The sequence below is a fragment of the Physcomitrium patens genome, chromosome 13 (genome assembly GCF_059467195.1).
Source record: "Physcomitrium patens ecotype Gransden chromosome 13, ASM5946719v1, whole genome shotgun sequence".
Taxonomy (NCBI): Eukaryota; Viridiplantae; Streptophyta; class Bryopsida; order Funariales; family Funariaceae; genus Physcomitrium; species Physcomitrium patens.
Genome location: NC_143422.1, coordinates 9,752,029 through 9,774,660, shown reverse-complemented (window position 1 = coordinate 9,774,660; position 22,632 = coordinate 9,752,029). Strand labels below are relative to the sequence as shown.

The window sequence follows — 22,632 nt, the reverse complement described above, 5'->3', positions numbered from 1 at the left end:
CAGGAAAGACCAAGAATAACAGGATTTGATGGAGTTCTAATAATATTGAAAATAATATGACTACTATAGCCCTTAAACGTCACTTCTATAGGTTTTGATTCATGGGTGACACTACCAGACAATAAAGGTCGTCCATCTATGACCTCAACGTGAACAGGTTTGGATTTTTGTACTAAAGGGATCTTATGACACTTCATAAATTCTTTGTCTAAGAAACAAGCAGATGCTCTTGAATCTAATAATGCTAAGGTTCTCAGTTTTTGATGGCCAATAAGCAAAGGGATTGTAAAGCAAATGGCAGGTTGAGCAGAAAGAAAGGAACCTGGTTGTTGTTGCGATATTTCACTGTCCAATCGCACGGTTCCTATTGTGGCTGGGCATCCTCGTTTTCCTGAATAAACGTGCCCCTAGTCTTGACAATATGTCGATTTTGCTTCTTGGGGCAGTTTCCAACTTTGTGGCCTTCTTCACCGCAATACAAGCATAGACCTTCCTCCATACACCGCTTTTTTTCTTCTAGGGTAAGAGATTTGACATGTATCGCATCAATTTGCATGTCTTCTACCTCTGAATGTGTATTCACGCTGCTTGTCGATATAGTTGGGACGTAGTGAACTAAATATTGTCTTGAAAGTTGATCTTGGCCGCATTGGAATAGGTGATTATCGCACTTCACAGCTTGGCTAATGGCTTTGTTGAGCGTTTGTGGATCAAGAAGAGTTAACAGCAAATCCTTCACATCATCCCTTAAATCCCAATAGAATTGACTCATCAATACTTCTTTGTCCCAATTGATGTCGCATGCTAATTGCCTGAAATCCGATGCATAGACTGATGTAGAGCGCATCCCTTGTCGTAGTGATCGGATCTTTATTGTAGCCCATCGAACCTTGTCGTGTTCACCAAATGCTTTCGCAAACGCCTCCAAAAAGGTTTCAAAGTTGTTTAGTATGGACGATCATTTCTCAAACAAAGGAGCAAATCATGATAGAGCTTGTCTTGTAAGTAAGGTTCCAACAAGCTCAACACGTGACTCCTCCATTGGATAGCGTTTGGGCTGTAAAACTGTTATCAACCTGATTTGATTGACGAATCCTCGAAACTTGGAATGCGTACCATCAAACTTGTCCGAAAGGCTAACTCGGGGCTCCTTATGTTGTAGAACCAGTGGTGCTTGTCGAACCTGAGGCAAAGTTGTTTCTCCAAGTGCAGAAGTTTGAGGCTCATGCAACTTAGATTGTGCCATCCCAGATGCTCCATCATTATGAAGCCTTGCCATGACTCCTTCAATCTTTGCAGTTCTTTGCGATAACGTAGCGAGGGCATTCATGATAGCATCCAACTTGAACTCCGAACTTTCTGTCATACTAATGTCTTGGCCTCCGGCCATTCTAAGAGAAGGACAAAAATGACTCTACAAGAAGATAATATTGGTTTAGAGGAGGGTACTCCGCAACATCTAAATTGCCTTAAGAGCTTCAAGAAAAGGGGTAATCCACTCTCTCCAAGAAGAATAAGACTCTAATATTGTAACAAAAGAAGTATCAGTTTAGAGGAGGGTAATCTGCAACCTCTAAAATACAAGTACACTTCCAAGCAGAGGGATAATTTGCACTCTAACGAGGAAGAAACTAACTCTGATATCTGAGGTGAGTGAAGTCTCAACAAACTGTCATAGACACAGAAATACAGACTCGAGATCTTACAAGAAGTTCAAGAAGAACTGACAAGAACTAGATTAATCAGATGAATACAAGAATAATACCAAAGAGGTGAGCTAGAGCTCCAAGAGATGTATTGTCGAGATTGAAGAACTCTTCAACCTCGATTCCAATATATACTCCTATTTAGGAAGCTTCTCAAGCAACTTCTACCAACTAACAAGCTTCTAGAAGGTTCCAGAGACTTGCTTCTAGAAGGTTCTAGAAAACTTATCTCTAGAAGGTTCTAAGGACTATGTCCCTAATATCTTCTATCAACTAAGAAGCTTCTAGAAGGTTCTAAAGACTTGCTTCTAGAAGGTTCTAGAAACTTGTCTCTAGAAGGTTCTAACGATTATGTCCCTAACAAGCAACTTATGAATTTATTATTCCTCAAAAAGCATATTTTTTTGGATTAAAAAAAGAAAGGATAGTATAAAAATAAATTTAAATTTATTTATTTTATCTAAAGAAGTTGAAATAATTTGAAACAAGTAGAAGTAAATATATGCAAATTTAACTAAAATAGATTGTATGTTTCTTAATATCTTTTACTTTCTTTACACATAATAATAATTATTTTGGTTCATTCATATTTTTTAAATATAAATTTTATTAATTGTATTTTTTCTTAATTGGTTACATTTGAGTAAACCACCTTTAATAAGTTAAAAAGTAAATTTATATTTTTGATAGATCATATTTTCTAAAAACTATTAATTATATATATAGCCAATACAATACACATCTTTACATCCATGCTCAAAGCCGTAGAGCTAAGTCTAAGAGTTATAGGTAAATATTACTTATGTACAAAAGAAGATAGCATGTCTGTTGAACAACATATCCACAAGAATATATATATATATATATATATATATAGAAAAGGAACAAATTCTAAAATTCTGGTTGTAGAAGAAGCAATTCGCGTGACACCCCACAAACTTAAGAGCTATTGCGTAGAAAACCTTGGATGATTTGTGCAGATACTCTCTATTCTGCAACTACAATCTTCTGAATATTGGAATGAAACAGCGGCATTAGTTTTCTATGCATATCAACGAAATCCAAGGGATATGACTGGTGAGCTCAAACTCACAGTAATGTGTCGGTAGAACACATCCATCGGAGCGTGTGGAACACACTTTTTATTGCGAAGGAAGAGTCTCGAGTCTCCAGTCTCGAGGTACCCTACAAACGATTGTTTGGGCCGGTCAAAGCAGACAACCTGCAAGCTTTTTTCTTGATCGTATGAGATGAGCTATCATACAATGCAGACCACCGACAATACCGAAGAGCACCGACACATGAATCTGAACAACAGTGCATGTCGATCTTTGACGATTCTGTCCCTGTTCAGTGGTCCATGAACCTTCGGAATTGTGGAGGAGCTATTATCATGTAGTGGACTGCTTGATACTGAGCGAATTTCACCCCGAAATCTGACGAGGGTGTTGTGGATGATGGACCTCAAGGATGATGTCGATGAGTGTTCTGGAGCAAATTGTCAGGTTCGAGACCCAGTCGGATCTGAATGTTGGAAGTGTTGGAGGTTTGTCATCATGAGTGTCCTGATCTGTGGAAGATGTTGGTGCGTGAAGTGGTTGGGGAGTGAGACCTCGGAATGGATCAAAGTCGAAGGTGGGATGCCTGCTCTAGAAAGTGAGGATAACAAGGAAGTGATCGCTAGGTACGCGGCTGCCACAAAGCTCCTGGGATGTGATTGCTGGACTGCCTTCCTCAAATCACCGGAGCTGCCAGACATACCCAAGATACCGGTGAGGGAGCAGCGATAAGACTAGATAGTCAGAAGCTCGGGTTAGGAATGCGAACATCATACAGCGGCTCTTCATCAGCCCAATGCATGGTGGAGAAAGCCGTAATATACGTAGGAAATTTTAAGAAAGTTTGATTTTAGGCATGTTTTCTTTTCTGAGAAACGGTTTATCCTGCATTTGTCGAGCGGAGGGAGACCTCGGATAAATCCAACGCGTATTGGTCCACGATTAACAGTGAGCATTTTACAATGAGAAGTTCGAAGTTGGGCAGTGATAGAGTACAACGACGAGTTTACCGTCGCGTACTCATCTTTGATGCGAGGGTTGCTGAGGATGTAGTAAATCGCAACTTGAATTGCAGCACAACAAAGTAGACCAGCCTGTCGAGTCATCGGTGGCAGGAACTTTGAAGAAGTTCGCATCATTGTGATGCGAGATTCGCATACTGTGTCGTATTGTAAAACAAGATTCGAAACAACTCAGTGGCTAAACCCAGAGACTGTCATACGTCTACAATGTTATCGCGGCGATCTCCGCGAGTCCATTCAAGAGTCATGAAATCGAAGGTATGTAACTGGTCAAAGCCCACCGTACAAAAATAATTGCGAGGCGATCACTGACCGAATTGGGTACTAACCGACGATGACAAGAGATAACGCTAGCTCAGCCAATGATACACTACGAAGAAATATCTTGCATCACAGACCCTGAGAATCCTCACCTTCGACACGCAAACGTGCATAAATCTGTATTGGAAGAATTAAAATTTATGGGTAGTAGCATCGAATTCAGCATCGAACTTGGATAGGACTGCAATGGAATAAAACACCCACTACGGGGGATTTCCTCTGTACCCACCCGGACAAATAAACTGCGTATTCATCGCATCACCGACGCAACAGAAAATATTTATTTATTTATTTATTTATTTATTTATTTATATTTATATTGCAAGTTTACGAGCATAAAATCAGCAACCTAGACACGCCGCTTTCGATGCCAATCTTGGTCAGGTTAACCTCAAACCTGAGAGGAGCTCGTTGCTTATGCCCGCAGTTGGCTACTTCCAAGCTTCAAACTCGCCGTGCAACTGTTCCAAGGACAGCCAAATTGTCTTAAGTCTGCTTTGATGGCGTTGGGGTATCGAAAATTTGGGTTTATGATCACACCTTATGTTGCCGAATATTCTGGAAAGTAGAAATAGAAGAGAGGCTATTGCTTTCGAACTAAGTCCGAAGCTCGGTGCACACACTCACGTGATCAGGATGCTGTAGCTTAGATCGTTAATCCTCGGCCATAACCCACTGGTTCATAGTCGTAATGCTTTGTTGCTTGTCGCTACAAATACAGGGATGCATCGGAGTTAGCTGGACGATCGAACCACGTATAGTGAACAAGATCAATCGATTGTCTGACCCACTCTAAAGACAACAAATAAATATATATATATATATATATATATAGGAAACTTTCGTCTGGCGGGAAGGGAGATGGATTAAATTCGTTTAAAATTGCTCAGCGCCGCCGTCTGGACATGAATGACAGGGATTCATTCTGATTGCATTTTCATCTGGTAAGTCTGGAATTCAATGGATTTCTTAATTTATGCCCATTTATCTGTCTTCGTAAATATGAATGCTACATGGATTGGCGGGTAGAACGCTTGCACATGTCCAAGGTGTGTCCATGTTGGTCGATGTGAAGAAGTTAGTGGCGCTAGCACAAGAATTTTTTTTCTTGTTACTGCCAATTCGACGCCTATCCGTTGCAGGCTTCAGAGTCCAGGGTTGGGTTTTCGCGAGTTCTGCACATCTTTACACCGCACCGCAGTATTCACATTTCAGTTCATCGAAGGGATAATTGGGAGCTTCGGACTACTGGATTAGAATTTAAAACTTACTAATGATAACGAGTGATATATCAAAGGTAATCTGTCATGCTTTTAGACCAGTTGAACCAGTGCGGTTGTTATGGAAAATATGTTGTTTTATAATTCAAATGTGCAAGTTACAAATCTCTTCAAAATCTCTTCAAACCACCCGTCTCAACATTATCCTCCTTGTTGGTCTCTAATTCTTGCCCTTCACATGAAAATCCTTAAAATAGCTAATTGAGGTACCAAATTGTAGTCAAAATAATAATAAATAATAAATAAAACTTCACATATATCTACATTGAATAACAAAACTCTTGCCTCCACGATGTTCTTGGTGGCTTGCTGCACAAAGTACTCTTTGGTCTTGACCACCTTTGTCAGATCTTTCCTTGAAAATGTGCCCCTTTTGTGCGCTCTTCACCTCCCATAGGTGTTAATGACAATCTTCTTCCTTGTCAACCATGCATCTCTGTGCGACCTCCTAATTACAAACCGCCTTGATTCAGATAGAAAATTGTGTGCTTGAAAAGAAAATTAGAATGCACTCAAAAGTTATTTGCCCTCTACAATTTTTCCATCTTCTTTCTTGAGTCTTAATCTAGGTTGAGACTTAATCTAGTTGTACGTCTAGGAATTATCAAAGTAGAGAGGGTAGTTTATGCTGCATAGGTTATTATTGTTGCTAAGATTTTAAATATATATATATATATATATATATATTTATTTATTTATTTATTTATTAATATGCAAATATTGGTATGTGAAAACTACAATAAATTTATAAGTGCAATTGATATAATTCAATTGTATGTTTGTTTTGATTATGCTTCAGATAATTTGTAGTAATACAAAGTACTTTTAGAAGTTAATGTTTTCTCTTTTGTAAGTATTGCTTCTTACATTCAATATCTAACAATTATACGTAATTGCTCTTAAAATTAAAAATTAAAATAACATACTATCATGTGGCATCTTGGAACAAAATCAAACCTAAAACTATAATAAATTTTAGAATTCAAAGGAGAAGTAAAAGGCAATAAATTATGTCAATACATCAAAAATCACAACTTTCTTTCAATTGAAAATTTGAATCTGCAAACTCTAGATCAACATAGACAATACCCCCTATCAAGCCGCTCAATCACACCTTACAACTTATCTCTCCGGTTTTCAAAATGACATCAAACCAACAATTGACCCAACTCTTTTGCACACATATGACAACCTTCAATACACATCCATCCACGTACACATGCAAGTTTTCAACAAGTGATCCCAAATTATTATTTTTGAAATATTATAAAAGCATATGATTGTTTCATTGAGATGAGCAGATTGTTTATTGGCTTGTACATGTCATACATGTTAATAATTATCTTGTCAATTTGTCCAAGCAATGCAAGCCTAACTAAAGCTTAATCTCAAGGTTCTTTGTCTCTACCACTGCTGAAATAAATGTAGTGTAATTGTCTTTTGGAGTCAAATTGTGTGAGTGAGAACAACAAATCACATACCTACTACCATATTCCCAAACATTAGCATCAAACACATCATACAAACCCCATAACAAAAAATGCACAACCATTTTATACTTCTACAACCACCTCATCTCATTGAAACAATCATATGCTTTAGTATTGGCTCTTTTTACTTATGGTGCATTTTTACTTGCATCGATGAATATCTACATATGTTACAATGGCATGGATTCAACATAATAATGAATATTGATTAGAATTAGATTTGCTCTAGTTCAAGCTCTAAAAGATCTTCACCTTAATCTATGATTTGTTTTGTTAAGACCCTATGAATTGGCAAGTTAAGTTTTGATGAAAATAATGAAGCAAAAGTTTTGATCATAAATCATTGTTGTTTTCAACAATGATTGAGAAATCTAGCCAATTAAAAGACCAATTTGTCTCTTTGGTTTATTCCATTGATTTATAACCCTTGATGTGTTTCTTTAGTTTATCCGGTTGATTTATAATCCCTTAATGTGTTTTAAAATAGAGATGGGATAACTCAAGACTTGAGAATCTGAAATTGTGGGTGATTGAAGCCAAGGCTGGTTGAGTTTGCCTGCTATGACATGATCAACCCTGGCTATTGCAAGGGAGTACTTTCTGTAAGTACTAATACGACTCCACAGACCACATAGCAGAGATTTCTGATTCTTTTGTTACAGTGGGTTGCAAGAGCTAATTTAGGTTACTCTCACTGCAGTAGCCAGCTAGTAGAAACTGTACCATAGAGTCGTTAAGATACGTGCAGATGCGTAAATGTACTCCACGGACGAATTGAACTGTGCTGAAAGAACAGTAGAAGAGGTTACACGAAAGCAGCTTTAATTGGATAAAAGCAGCAACTGAGGCACATCTTGTGTAAAATCCTTGTGTCTACTTACTATGATACAACACCAGATACAACACCAACAGCAGCTACAATGAAGATCGAGATTCAACCACATGTGCACAATAGAGCAGTAATATCTGCTCTACCAAGACTAGAAGCGTAACTGTAGTACATCACAATCTATAAGCAAAGCAAAGCAAAGCAGAAGAACAAAAAAACAAACAAATGAAAAGAATAAACACAACGGAAGAAAGTGAAATGCAGAAATTGGGAGCTGATGCTGTAAGTAGTGTACAATGTGCCATGATTATTAAATACTCAACTCTCCCCATGTGAAGCTCCAAAATTGGTGTTGGTCACAAACCCAACTACAATGGGCTATGCCCTTGAGCCTATCAGTAATTACACCAAAACACCCACTCTTATGTACAGAATGCATCATCTGTAACCACAAATCCTCAACCTCCACTCTTTCCACACAAAAACTAGACAAATCTGTCGATGCCAACCTTCTGCCATGAAGTCCACAATATCCAAAGATTGAAGCTCCACAAAAATCTGTCCTTCCAGCTTGTGAGAAATCGACCTCACCATGGAGGTGTCATCTCTCCCAGGAAGTGTACAAACGAAGAGACACCAACTCCTTCGGTAGTTGGCTCATCAGTGGTGTGTCCATATCCTCCTCGCTACCTCGGAGGAACGTTTTTCGTCTGATTGTAGCAATGCGTAAAGCAACACTAGCTCATGAGACAGGCATGCATGTGAGAGTGGCGGGATCCCACAACGCAGGGAGCAAGTATTTTCTGCTGTCGACTCCTTGCGCATTGTAGCTGGCGCTCGTAATGGGGTCGACTATCAGCTGCCCCGGGTTGCCAGGGTAAGCCCCAGCACCATAGATACCAGTGCACGCAGTTGCAGCTTCCAAAGGAGCTGAGGCATCACCCTGGTAGTATCCGTTGTTGAAAGGATTGGTCACAGTCCCGGCCAGCATGCTCGCTATGTTGATCACCATGCCGTCCATTCCAGCGTCAGCGTTGGGAGCCACCAAGGCCTTGGCTCCTTGAGGACCATACTGGGGTAGAGCATAAGGCCAAGCGCATTGCCCAGGGCATTGATCGCCCGAATTTCCAACCCAGGAGTAAGGGAGCATGAAGTTCTTAGAGGAAGCTGTCGCCGGAGTGAAAGAGTGAGAAGCGCATGTGTTCATGCAGAAATCTTCAACTGCAACGTCGGCTGCAGTGAGGACGAAGTAGATGGAAGCAGGATCGGCGGGGAGAGTGGCAAGAGAGTTCACCACCAGGGTTTCCATGTCGGCTTGTTTCAGCGTCTTCCCTAAGCTGTAGTTGTTGTCCACTTGGCCTGCCAGCTTCACCGCCGCAGCTGGGGCATTGTTCTTGTTGTCCTTATAACCTGATGTTAATTTCCACCAGCTCGCGACAGAAGGGTGCACGTCGGCACCAGGCTGCTGGAACGAGGCTAGGAAGTCCGTGACAATTGCCTTCTGCACTGGGGTGAATGTACCATACCAGACAATGTAGACGTTCAACGCAGGGCTACCAGCCAGCAGAGGGCCGTTGTGGTAGGGCAGCACCAGGGTATTGCTCACCAGCTTGAACAGCTTCCTCCCTGTGGTAATGGATTCCATCTCGGCTGTTGTAGGAAGCTCGGGGACATCAGTAATGGCGAACAAGGGTAATGGGCGAGAATCCACCACCATAGCCACAGCAAACAGTGCACACACGAGCACACAAACCCTCGCAAACTGCGCCATGAATGTGCGAGGAAGAAGAAACTAAAATTACAGATTGGCACAGGGGGAAAGTAACAAAAAACCAAAGCTAAAAATTTAACTCTAGCGAAAAAGCAAAACTGTGGTAGGCAAACGAATTGGTACTTTTTGAAAAACGAAATTATAAAACCGTTGGATGTAGACAGCAATGCTGCACTGGAAGTGCTATAGGATCGAGAGAAATGTGGGCGAAAGGGGACCACTGAACTCGAAGAGCTCACGAATTCAAACCAGACAGTGGGAGAGGGAAGGGGAGGCTGAGAAGGAAAGAGAAACTCGCTACGAACGATTTGACATGCGCATTTTAATAAGTAGAGGAAGGAGCTCCAACTGGGAGATCAACACGCAGGAGCTTTATAACCCAGGAGCTGACAGACCACTTGCGAATGACCCCCGCAGCAAGCTCAAAGGCTCTGACCCACGCGCCTGGGATGCAACAAACGCAAACATGCAGGACCCAGCTCTGTCTCTCTAGTACTAACCCCAAACTCGAGTGGAGTCTACTTAAGACCTCTCAACAGACGACAAACAATCTACAGCTAGTGACTGTACCTGCCCTTTGTCGGGTTGCACAAGACAATCCAGCTTGTGATTGATGTGAAAGACTTGACCTTGCCGAACGTTGCAAGCGTTCAAAAGAAATAAAAAATAAACCCCCCCTCCCCCTACAGAGAGAGCCCCCTTATAATAGGCTCGCGGTCAGTTTGTGCTAAATGTGGGCGGTGAGGGGCGGAATGTAGAGATGACGTGAGGAGTTTAAGAGAGGGCAGTGGCTTATATAATGCCCCTAGCTGAAGCGTTGCTGGACGCCAGCTGCGATGACAGGAACGGGAGCTGGATGCGCGTGTGGGAAACTGGGGCAGGAGGGGGATAATTCCAAGAAAAAGGAAAAAGCAAGCCGGGAAGCAAGCTAGAAAGAAGGAGGTGGGCAAAAAGACGGAGTCAGCTGGTGCCAGCCCGGAGGTGAAAGCTCGTCATGAGAGTGTAATGCTGCTGCTGCTGCTCTACCTCTCTCCATGGCTCTGCCCTGCCCTGCCCTGCCAGCCATCCAGCTGAGCAGCAGCAGCAGGAATGGCCACGGCGACGATCTGTTGCTCGCCCCCCTCAGCTAAAGCCCCTGGTTTCTTTCTTTTCCGGCTGATGACAGCGGCAAAAAGCTGTTTCCTGGCCGGCTCTTCACTCTCTCTCTCTCTCTCTGCCGATGAGCTGGGTCCTCCTCGACGTATAGCTGGCTAGCTTCCTGCACTACGACCACCATTGAACGTCTCTCCGGCATTTCCTAAAGTTGCTTCATCGCCGTTTCCTTCCTCGCAGTCTCGCAGTCTCGCAGTCTACCACGCAAATGTGACGACGACGACGACGGAGCTTCGTGCGTATACTTGCCATTCACGGCGAGCTGAATTGCCCACGGTTCATTCGTCCATCCTCCGCATCATCCATCTTTTCTCGGTGCCTTTTGTGGATGATTCATCCATACGCGTTCGACGCGTTTTTGTGGTATGAATGAAGGGCATGAGGGGGGGGGATCATAAATGGGTGTTTTTTGAAGGTTGAGCTCCTTCAATAGTCTTTTTATTGATGCATTGAGGGATGGAAGTAATCGTGTGCCCTTGCCCATGCCAGCAATTCATTCCCCTTGTGGTTTAACATTCTGCCTCCAATTTGTGGGTGGTTTTGGGGTTCTTTTTTGTTTGTACTTCATCGTTTTTTCCTCCTCTTGTGGGGTGGTAGACTGTGCACAATGAAGATGGAAAATTGATAGCTTATTTAAGTGGGGGCCTTTAATGTGGCATGGGTTTTTAGGTGGAATTTGGATGGTTCCCCATGGTAAAGTAGTAGGGTATGCCTTCCTCTGGGATGATAATAGGGTATTATAATAACCATAATAATAATAATAATAATAATAAGTAGAAGTAGTGGTAATGGATTTATGTGTTTGGAGGAAAAACTGTTCCTTTAGCAGTGCACAGGGCATACAACATTTATCAGTCTCTCTCTCTTAGATAAATACAAACATACATATTCATTCTAATAGGTGGGAATCATGGAGATTATGTCATGTTTTACAACACAATGGTGTGTGTGTGTGTGTGTATGTGTTATTTTAATATAAAATAAAGATACTTTTTATGGTTTTCTACTGTGAATTAAGTTCTGATCATTGTGCTGCAAAGCATAAAAAGAAGATAAATTGATAGAATTGTGTAACAAATTATTTAATTAAAATGGAAAGCTTTTTGGCAGGTTTTTAGTGAATTCTGTGATTCTACTGGCAGAATTGTGCTCAAAACATTGAAAACAGCCAATGAAAAATTGCTTCTACTGTAGTAAACAACCACAATCAATGATAATTGAACTTGTCATCTTCTGTTGATTGAGCAACTAAAATTGAAGCCAAGAATCAATTTTGGTTAGACATGTTGCAAATACACACTTTTTTTATATAAAAAGCTTGTCCTTGCACATTTAGAAAGGAAAAAAACCAACAAAATCTTTTTTTATGCCTTGATACAAACACAACACTGTCTGTACATACATATATATACAACCAATCCTATGATTCTTTTCAGCCTCATGTGCCTGGCTGGTCACCTACAAAATATTTGTGCAGGAAATCAATATGCAAGGAAAAAGGAGGTATGTGCAGGGTGACAGCTGGAAATGAAAACCCCATAAAAAAATAAAAAATAAATACACTAGATGGAATCAAATAATGCATACAACTTGTCAAGCTCCACAACTACAACTTCATAAAATGGGGGGGGGGGAGTCACCATGGTGATGATGATGATGTATGATAATATTGCAATTTTGCAACCCCCAAAAACTTGTTCCCAAAAATACACCATGCAAATTCCACGTTCCCCTGGCTTTGTTCCCATACACCCAAGCCCCCACCGGCATAGAATGAGAAGAAAGAGCCATCCATCCATCTGTGCCCCCCCCCCCCAAATATCCTTCATGCCTAGAGTGTAGAAGGGTGAGGGAGTGTGTGAGGGAGTTAGTGAAGCTTCTGGAATCTCTCATCCAAAGGAAAATGCAGCAGATGGAGGGGAAATGTCAAGGGGATGATGCTGACGGAGCAAAGCTATCGTTTCCCAATATGGATGGATGAATGAATACCACGTGGAAGATTGAGCATGGATGGATGTGAGACAGGGTTAGTCGATGAATGTGGATGGATGGCGTGTCATAACCAGCGCAGGTGCAGCAAGCAGTACCCACGCCGGCCCCAATTGGTGGCTTAATAGGAGCGTAATAACTGTGAGGCTGGCAGGGCTGGGTCGGGCGGGGCAGGGTCGTGCTGGCTGAGGATACAGGTCAATCATAGGGTCAACTTGGGGTACGGGCTTTCGCCACGGTCGTGGGTCGGGTAGGGCCGTCATCTGTGCCAAGTGGATGCCACGCCAACTTGTACCGTCTGTCTGGATCCACGTTGGATACGTTTCTAGGGCCTGCAGTCATTCATTCATTACGTTGTTCATTGCGTGAGTTTACTAGTTGGGTTTCTGTAGTCCACTCATTGTTGCTTGTTGGATTATTTCTTTCATTTAATTAATATATATATATATACGTATACATGTAATATATATATATATATATATATATAAATAAGAGTGTTAAATAGACCTAGGTTTTTACTAAATTGACCCACCCATCCTAACCATCATGAAAAATAACATGATCTCTAGATTCACATCTTTACTATTGCATATGAAACCAATGAAACCAACCACATTCATCATGATTACAATATTCTTCATCATGGGTAGGTCAATTTAGTAAAAATTATAGGTCTATTTAACATTGTGTTGTATATATATATATAGAGAGAGAGAGAGAGAGAGAGAGAGGAAATGGTTAAATTGACCCATGCATATACTAAATTGATGCACCTATCATCATACAATTGCATATAAATTCTTGAGCTCTTCTTTTCATTGGTTGTAGATGCAATAGTGGAGAATTATTTGATGATGGTTAGGATAAGTCGGTGAATTTAGTAAATGCTTGGTTCAATTTAAAAATTTTGATTGTGTATATATATATATATATATATATTTGTGTGTTTTCTCCCGAGATCATGTTTTAAAATATATAATGAACTTATTTGATGAAAATATAATTATTATATTTTTTAGTAAGTTGAGTTCAAGTGATTACTTTGAGTTCACTTGTTACACAACCCTGGTACAGTATGGTACCAGGAGTGTATGGAGAGTTTAGCCAGAAAACTATGCTTGGTTGTGGATGTGAATATAACATTTTTTTTCTACCTTTAATCTTTATTGCAAAGTTTTTCTAAAAAAAAATTACATTGCATGCACAAACATACATGAGTACATTGAATATTCTATTTTTATTTAATTTTGAGAAAAGTCATTATATGTGTCTTTTAACATTGTTTTGAATGTGTTTCATGAAAGTATCAATACCAAATGATGTTTTTTATTTTTCAATTCCGTTATACTTGAGGTTAAAATAGGTAAAACGTATAAATTGTTACATTAATGTCTCTTGAACTGATTTTGAGTATTATTTTTGAAAGGGCCACGTAAGTAAAAACCTTCAAATTATTATCAATCATTCAGTAAAATTCATACTACGTAGATGGTCATATCTGGATATTGAACCAGTACTGTTCCAAAAATTATTTTAAATATATCTAAAAATATTAAACAAATATCATTTAAATATGAAGCTCTTTTATCTTCTAGTTTTCATATACTTCATTTTTCACATTCATTTAGTGTTGGCATGTAAAAAATTCACATAAGATTTCTTTTGCATTCCCTGAAAAATGTCTCAAGTCTGTTCTGAAAGAGTATTTTGTGGTGTCACTTGGTCTTTAGGTCAAAATGGAGATATTGCATTTAACTGAAAAACTTTGGGTTTACTGATTTCTTTTGATAATTTATATTCAGAGTTTTCTGTTTCATTTTAATGTTACCTATTTTTAAAATGAATTCTTTCATGGCATAAAAATTTATGAAACTTTAATGAGGCATAAATATATATATGAAACATTTAAAATTATCAAACTTCATCATCAAATTTTAGACTACAAATAAATTACTATAAATTACATAAGTAGTTGAGATATGAAAACATTAAATTTAAACATAATTAATTGCATATTTTATACCTATGAATTTGAACTCAATAAATGATGAATATATAAAGAATTTATGTAGATAATAATAATAACTATTTTGAGTAATCAAATATGCATCTTAAAATTATTTTAAACAAACAGATCACAATTTAATTTAGATTTTCCTGTACAATAGGATGAAAAAAAAATGTAAAATCAGCCTACAAATCTTGCTTTGATTCTTTTAATTGCATTCTTGAAAACAATTCTTAAAAATTCTTTGAAGATTGAAGATTTTTAAAGTATAGATATACATTGTGGTATTTTGGAATCTTACCAAAGACCTTAATATTAAGTGATTATTATTATTTTTTCAAAACTAAGGTATAAATATAGTTGAATTCTTTCAAATAAAATTAAATTTAAAGATATTTGTTTTTTTTTTCAAGAACATAATATATATATATATATATATATATATACATCCTAGTAGAAATCCGTACCATTAGTGACAAAAAAACATTGTAAACTACACATTGTAAATTAACATTTTGTTTGAAGCTTCATATAATATGAAACTCTAAGTTGGATGCCATTCGACTATGTTCCATGTTCTAGTATTCTATGCCTAGTAATGTTGCAATCTAGCTATTGGCAATCTAATAAAAAGTTGATTTATTACTTTGCTTTAGAAGAAAACAATGAAATATGTAGCCAACCAAAGATGGCTTTTGTTTCTCCTAGTTTATCCCATAGGTTTATTTCTATAAGCTATTATACAAAAGAGATATGTATATATTTTTTTATTGGTTAGATACTTCCAATTAAATTGTATTAAAAATTTAAAAAATATTTATAAATATATATATATATATATATATATATATATATATATATATATATATATATGATGAAAAAATTATTTAATGCAAAATTTTAAAATAATTTTATAATTTGTTAAATTTTATTACAAAACAAAATAAAAAGTATAGCCATGAAATTATATTATTTTATTTGATTTATAAAATAAGATATATTTTAGTAGAACCTAAATAAAAAAAATAAATTTATTTATTATGAATATAAAATAAAAGAGGTTTAAAAAAAAGTTTTATTAAATTTCACACATGTTTTGTTTTAAGACACTTACTTGTAGCAATTTATTTAGATTATAGTTTATTTAATAATATATTATGTATATTATATCTTAAAAAAATATTATTATATAAAAATTAAATTCTATAGATATATATATATATATATATATATATATATATATATGAAATATGGTATTGTTTTACATAAATTATTTATGGTAAAAGCATCATAAATATATACATTTATTCTAATAGTTACTTAAATAAAATTGAATAAGTAGAAGTCAATAAAAATAAATTGATTTCATAATATTTATTAAAAAAATATTTTAAAAACTTTAAAGATACAATTTTATCTTTTTACATGTTTAAAGTGATTGAAAGAGAGAGAGAGTTGGCCAAAAAATTAGTCATGTGTTGCATGTATTGATAGTTTGTAGTACAAGCTAATAAAATAGTATTCATATATAAAACTTGCCTTGCAATTTAAGACATGTGTCTTACAAATTGAACACGTATTAGAGGTCTTATAGAATGTCTCTACATAGCTCTTAGGTAAATAATATACATAGAGGCAAGATTGATATTTTTTTTTACTATTGTCAGTTCTTTTCTTACTTTTTGTTTCAAGGGTTTCTAATTTTGTTGTCTTTTGGTAATAGCCATTCTAATTTCTTTTTATTATTGTTAGTGACATATTCCTTAGAACTTTCTAGAGAGAAGTTTCTAGAACCTTCTAGAAAATAAGCCTTTGGAATCTTCTAGAAGAGAAGCCTCTGGAACCTTTTAGAGAGAAGTTTCTAGAAGCTTCTAGAAAGGAAGTCTCTGGAACCTTCTAGAAGAGAAGTTTCTAGAAGCTTCTAGAAAGGAAGCCTTTGGAACTTTCTAGAAGCTTCCTAGTTAATAGAAGTAGCTCGAGAAGCTTCCTAAGTAAGAGTATATATAGGGATCGAGGCTGAAGAGTTATTCAGTCTCGACAACACATCTCTTGGAGTTCTAGCTCACCTTTCTGGTGTTGTTCTTGTACTCATCTGTTTAATCTAGTTCTGCCACTTCTTCTTGAATTTCTTGTTAGATTTCAAGTTTGTATTTTGTGTCCGTGAAAGTTTGTCAAGACTACACTAACTTGAGATATCAGAGCTAGTTCTTTCTTAGTAGAGTGTGGATTACCCCTCTACTTGAAGGTATACTAGCATTTTTAGAGGTTGCGGATTACCCTCCTCTAAACTGATACTTTTTTTGTTACAATATTCGAGTCTTATTCTTCTTGGAAAGAGTGGATTACCCCTCTTCTTGAAATTCTTAAGGCATTTTATAGGTTGTGGATTACCCTCCTATAAACCAATATTGCCTCTTGTAGAGTCATTTTTGTCCTTCTTTTAGAATGGCCGGAGGTCAAGACATTAGTATGACAGAAAGTTCAGAGTCTAAGTTAGATGCTAATATGAATGCCCTTGCTACGTTATCACAAAGAACTGCAGAGATTGAAGGAGTAGTGGCAAGGCTTCATAATGATGGAGTATCTGGGATAGCACAATCTAAACTACACCAGCCTCAAACTTCTGCACTTGGAGAAACAACTTTATCTCAGGTTCTACAAGAACCACTAGCTCTACAACATAAGGAGCCTCGAGTTAGTCTTCCAGATAAGTTCGATGGAACACGTTGTCGTGTTGTAACACGAGTATACAGTGAAAATAAAAAGAAAGGGGAATTTTATTAATATTCAGTTACCTCGAATATTAGGAGCATCGACCAACTCCAGTGCAAATACTGAGTGGTCAGGTTCAGTCACTCCGTTACAGTCAGCCGGGGCATACTGAAATGCTCCGTTCGATTCCAATAACGGGAGTCAGCAGGAAGAGAAGGACCAATTCACACGACGGGTTCAAAGAGCCAATTCGATCCAATTTCGAGAATCCAATCCGGGTCTTCTTATCCAATATGAGACATGAATTGGCCGGTCAGCCCAATGCAGTCTAATTACGGGAAATCCAGGTCTTACTACGGGTCTTAGCCAATCTGATACAAGGACAAATTTGACCCAATTATGCGAACATCCAGGTTACTACTGGACTCTTATCCAATATGAGACCTGAATTGGTCGGGCGACTCAATATGGTCCCGATTACGGGGTTCGATTCTGTTTCAGGCTGTCCTGTTCTCTGTGCCGTTTCAGGGAACGTTGTTTTCGGTAAATGGATTTCTTAAAGGTAAAAACGGAGGAGAAAGCTCTGACGGCGTGAGCCAATTTTGGATCCAAGCTTGACGATGGGAGCCAATTCCGGATCTGAGATGGAAGATTGAAGAAATTTAGAGGATAAGGTTAAGGGGGATATAGTTTTGAAGAGGGGGTTTTTTTTTTTCTCTGGGAATCGGGAGGAGCTAGTTTTCAAGCTTTTGCAAGGTTACTAGTTTGGTTTTCATTGGATAGTTTTGAAAGGAGGGATTAGAGAGAGGAGCTTCATGCTTCGGGTCGGGGAAGGAAAGACAGAGAATTTGGATTTTTCTTCTTTGTAGAGTTTTAGGAAGGCTGAGGCAATCGCTGCTGAAGTGAGTATTGTAATGGTGAATCGAGATTTTTTATGAAGTGGGTTTGAATACTCTTGATTGTTTTATTAAATCAAGTTACGTCTGTGATTGAAGGAATAAAAGGGCGTCTATAGGATTGAGTATGCGGAGTGAATGAAATTTATTGGGTTAATCTAACAAGACAGTCAGTGGATACAAGATCGTAAGTACAAAGCGGTATTGAAGATTAACAGTTTGGATTGTTCGGGGTTCTCTGTAACGTCTAGGAACCTACCGGCTGGAGCAAAAAGGACTTCGACAAGCAGTCGAAGAGCATCCGTATAGATTTATGGTACATTGTTGCAGTCGTTTATATTCCAGCAGTCAAAACTGATAGACTGCTTGACTATCGACGAATCTCCATACTACCTTCTACAACTAGATGCCCGGCGCGTTCTCGAGCAGGAAAGCACATAATACGACAAAAAGTGGTGAACCCGATGTGAAAGCTTGAGGTAGAAGGTATTGGATTTTGGTTGATTTTATCTTTATTTTATGGAAAACGAAAATAAAAATATGGAAGGATTTTAGGGAGGAGTTTCTGGTGGGGAGTCTTCTAAAGGACAAGGTATGCACATGGATCCGTCTATTGCTAGTTTGTTTCAAGCCTTCTCATTGTCAATGCAACAACAGCAAAGCAATGATCGGAAGGAAGCTTTGGCAACCAAAGCATTGCAAGCAGTGGTCAATAAAATTGATCAATTTGATGGGAGGAATATTTCAAGGTATTTAAGATGTTATGTTCATGAAATGGAATTAAATCGGGTTTTTGAGAAGAAAATGGTTGCACTATTTGGACTTGCTACGATACCAGAGATAAGAGACCACATTACATCGATTACGGATCGTTATGGGAATTTATGGGAGGATTTTTCACATGCATTGAAAGACGAATATTTCTTGGAAGATGCTGATCGCGTTACTAAGAAGTTGTTTCTGGGATGGATTGAACGGCCCAATAAGAATTTGCAAGCAACAGAACTACTAAGGGAATTTGAGAGGCAGTACTCTCAATTATCAAAGGTAGAAAAATTGACATTGGAGCCGAACAAAGTTGATCTATTTCTTCAAGCTGCCGATGGAGAATTGAAAGAGAAATTAGAACCCCTTTTTGAAGACAAAGAAGAAGATGAAGGATTGACAACAAAGTGGAAGAACGTTGAAGATGCGGTGGGGTTGCTTACAAAAAAAGAAAGGAGGAAGGATAGGAGCAATATTCCAAAAACAGTACAAGCACCCAAAGCTCCAGTATGTACAACACCACCAACAATGCCTACAGTTCAACCTTCGACATCCTTGTCAAAGAAAACAGATATGGGTATGGAAGAAATTATACGAGGAATGCGAGATCTTCAAATCAAATTGGCAAGACTTGAAGAGAATACTTCTATAAACAATTCGAAGAACGTTTCAAAATAAGGATATGTACAAAGATGCATTTGGTGTGATGATGCTTCACACACTAGAAAAGATTGCAATGAATTTAATAATATGATACGGCAGGGAATTATTTGTTGGAAAGATGGGAAGATAGCATTGAAAAATAGAGAGGATCTTCTTCAAACCAATTTTGGCAAGGGAGGAATGAGAGCATTGGTTCAAGATTACTTAAAAGAGCATGAAACAGTAGCACGAGAAAGTGCAAGTTATGGTGCTAGAGTAGATGATGAAATTGGTGGAAGTACGAAAACTAGTGAGTTTTGGGCTTCTGTCGTTTCTACAATGCAAGAAGGGAAATTACCTCGAAAAGTGTTATTGAGAACTGCAGCTACAATACGAGGTAGAACAGGTTGGGAGGATCCCGTTGAGTCTCTTTCAATTCATGCATATATTGCTAAGAGCAAACATGAAGCTTTGATGGAAGAAAAGAGACGAGGAAATTTTGATGATACTAGAGAAGGAAATTCTTTTAAGAGGCAAACTCGAGGAGACAAGGCTCGGGAGGCAGCTTCACAAGAATTGCCTGTAAAGGATACCTCATCATCATTGGGAGAAAAAAAAATGGAGACAAAAGATAAGGGCAAATCAATTGCCTATAAGCTACTTTCTGACATTGAAGCGGCAACAAATTTGAAAGGGGTGTTGGAAGAACGTATATTAAACGCTAAGGTGGAATTCACATTGAAAGAAGTCTTGGGAATTGTAAAGAAGGAGTTTCATGATGTTATCATTGACAGCATTAAGCGAAAGAGGCAATTAATGAGCGAAACTGGAATGAGTCATGCTATTGATGCAAGAATATGTAGAGATGAAGAAGAGGTTGATATTGGTTACAAGCAACCAACAAATGAAAAGAATGGGTGTAATCAGCGAGTATGTTTCGAAGATTCTAGTGACAAGGAAATGGAAACTTTGAGCCATTATACTCGAAAGCATTGGACAAGGGCAACTACTGAGGTATTGGTGAAGGTAGGAGATATAGATGAACCAATAGTTGCTTTGGTCGACCATGGTTCTGAAATAAATCTCATGTCTAAAGATCTTTATAAGAAGCAAAAATGGCCAATTGATATGGAACATGGATGGGCAATACGAGCAGCTAATAACACACGAGGCGAATTATATGGAGCTTGTCCAGATGTCAAAATTCGGATAGAGGATGTTGCTACGGAGCAACATTTCTTCGTTCAAGATACAACATCTTATCCGTTGATTTTAGGACAACCTTATATCACGGCAACACGGATGGAAACAAAAGTACTTGACGATGGTTCTACTTATGCAAGGGTACGGAGCGAAGATGGGAAGAAAGCTGTACAATTTCTAACAGTACCTCCTAACCATGAACGGAATCGAAATAGGTTGAGGGAGAAACCATTGCCAAAGATTGTTGAAGGATTTAAGGATTTTAGGGAGGTACCACTGTAAAGCGAGATTATGGAGGTACAAAAGAGGAGGTACTCTCGCGAGATGAAGGTGCCTTTGTTGCGAGTTTAATTGGTATTTTGGAGAATGGAAATATTATGTATAAGAAAGTTGATGATTTTAAAAGAAAAGAAAGAAAAAGATTATATAATATTGAAGGACAGTTACGCAAGATAGGTGCATTGCAAGATGATGAGAGGATTTTGGGTGTTTATGAAGAAAATGGACTAGAAGATTCATTGGAATTGATTACATCTATTGGGTTAGGGGATAGTGATAAGATTGTTGAGATTCATTCGAGAGAGGTTTATACCATGCTTGAATCTTTTCAAGCACCAGAAGTCACAGTAGAGACAAGATATAAAACGGCAGATAAGAAGGTAAAGCCTGTTTCCGGACCATTACTAGAAGATTGTAAAGAACAAATGAGAGAAGCATCAAAAGAAGCAAGTTTAAGAGATCCAATGAGTATTGGACATCAGTTTACTGAAGAGACTTTTGAAGAATTGAAGATTGGTTCTGATGGTTCTTTATTGTCGGAGGCAATTACTTGCTTCAAAAAGATGTTAACTAAACAAGGTAGATCGTTTGCCTTCGAATCTCATGAAATTGGGTGTGTAGATCCAAATATTATAACACCTATGGTTATCTTCACTGTACCGCATGTACCTTGGAATCTAAGACCGATTCCAGTACCGAGGGCACATTTACCTAAATTGGTGGAACTATTAAAAGAAAAGATAAAGATGAAAATATTGGAACCTTCATTTGCGCCGTATTCTAGTCAATGTTTTACGGTACATAAGAAGAATGGGTCACTATGGTTTATTCAAGATATGCAGCCGGTGAATGTTAAAACTGTCAAGAATACAGGAATTGGACCTATTGTGGATGAATTTGTTGAGGCGTTTGCTGGAAGGGCGATCTATTCAATGGGTGATTTGTATTCAAGTTATGATCAATTTCAACTTGCCGAAGGAAGTAGAGATATGACAACGATGAGGTCACCGCTTGGAATGTGTCATGGACATACATTGGAAGATTCTTCGAATATTCTTCTAGAATATTCTCTAAAGATTCTCTAAAGATTCCTTTAGAAGGTTCTAGAAGATTCTTAGAATATTCCCTAAAGATCCTCTTAGAAGGTTCTAGAATATTCTTAAAAGGTTCTAGAATATTCTGATAGATTCTAGGAAGTTGCTCGAGAAGTTTCCTAATTAGTAGAAGTTGTTGGAGAAGCGTCCTAGTTAGCGGAAGTAGCTCGAGAAGCTTCCTATTCAGTAGTATATATAGGAGTCGAGGCTGAAGGGTTCTTCAATCTCGACAACACATCTCTTGGAGTTCTAGCTCACCTTTCTGGTGTTGTTCTTGTACTCATCTGTTTAATCTAGTTCTGCCACTTCTTCTTGAACTTCTTGTTAGATTTCAAGTCTGTATTTTGTGTCCCTGACAGTTTGTCGAGACTACATTTTCACTGGTATCAGAGCTAGTTCCTTCTTGTTAGAGAGT

The 22,632-nt window shown here is 38.1% G+C and overlaps 1 protein-coding gene across 1 annotated transcript; it reads right to left on the bottom strand.

Annotated features, from left to right (window-relative positions):
• Nucleotides 1–7,993: 7,993 nt before the first annotated feature.
• Nucleotides 7,994–9,477, bottom strand: LOC112290612 (protein PHOSPHATE-INDUCED 1). Its single transcript, XM_024537071.2, has one exon. It carries the CDS (start codon nucleotides 9,475–9,477, stop codon nucleotides 8,449–8,451), a length of 1,029 nt encoding a protein of 342 aa, XP_024392839.1. The 3' UTR covers nucleotides 7,994–8,448.
• Nucleotides 9,478–22,632: the final 13,155 nt, after the last annotated feature.

Excerpts from the sequence above, each read along its gene's own strand:
- LOC112290612 (XM_024537071.2), bottom strand. The coding sequence starts at position 9,477 with ATGGCGCAGTTTGCGAGGGTTTGTGTGCTCGTGTGTGCACTGTTTGCT.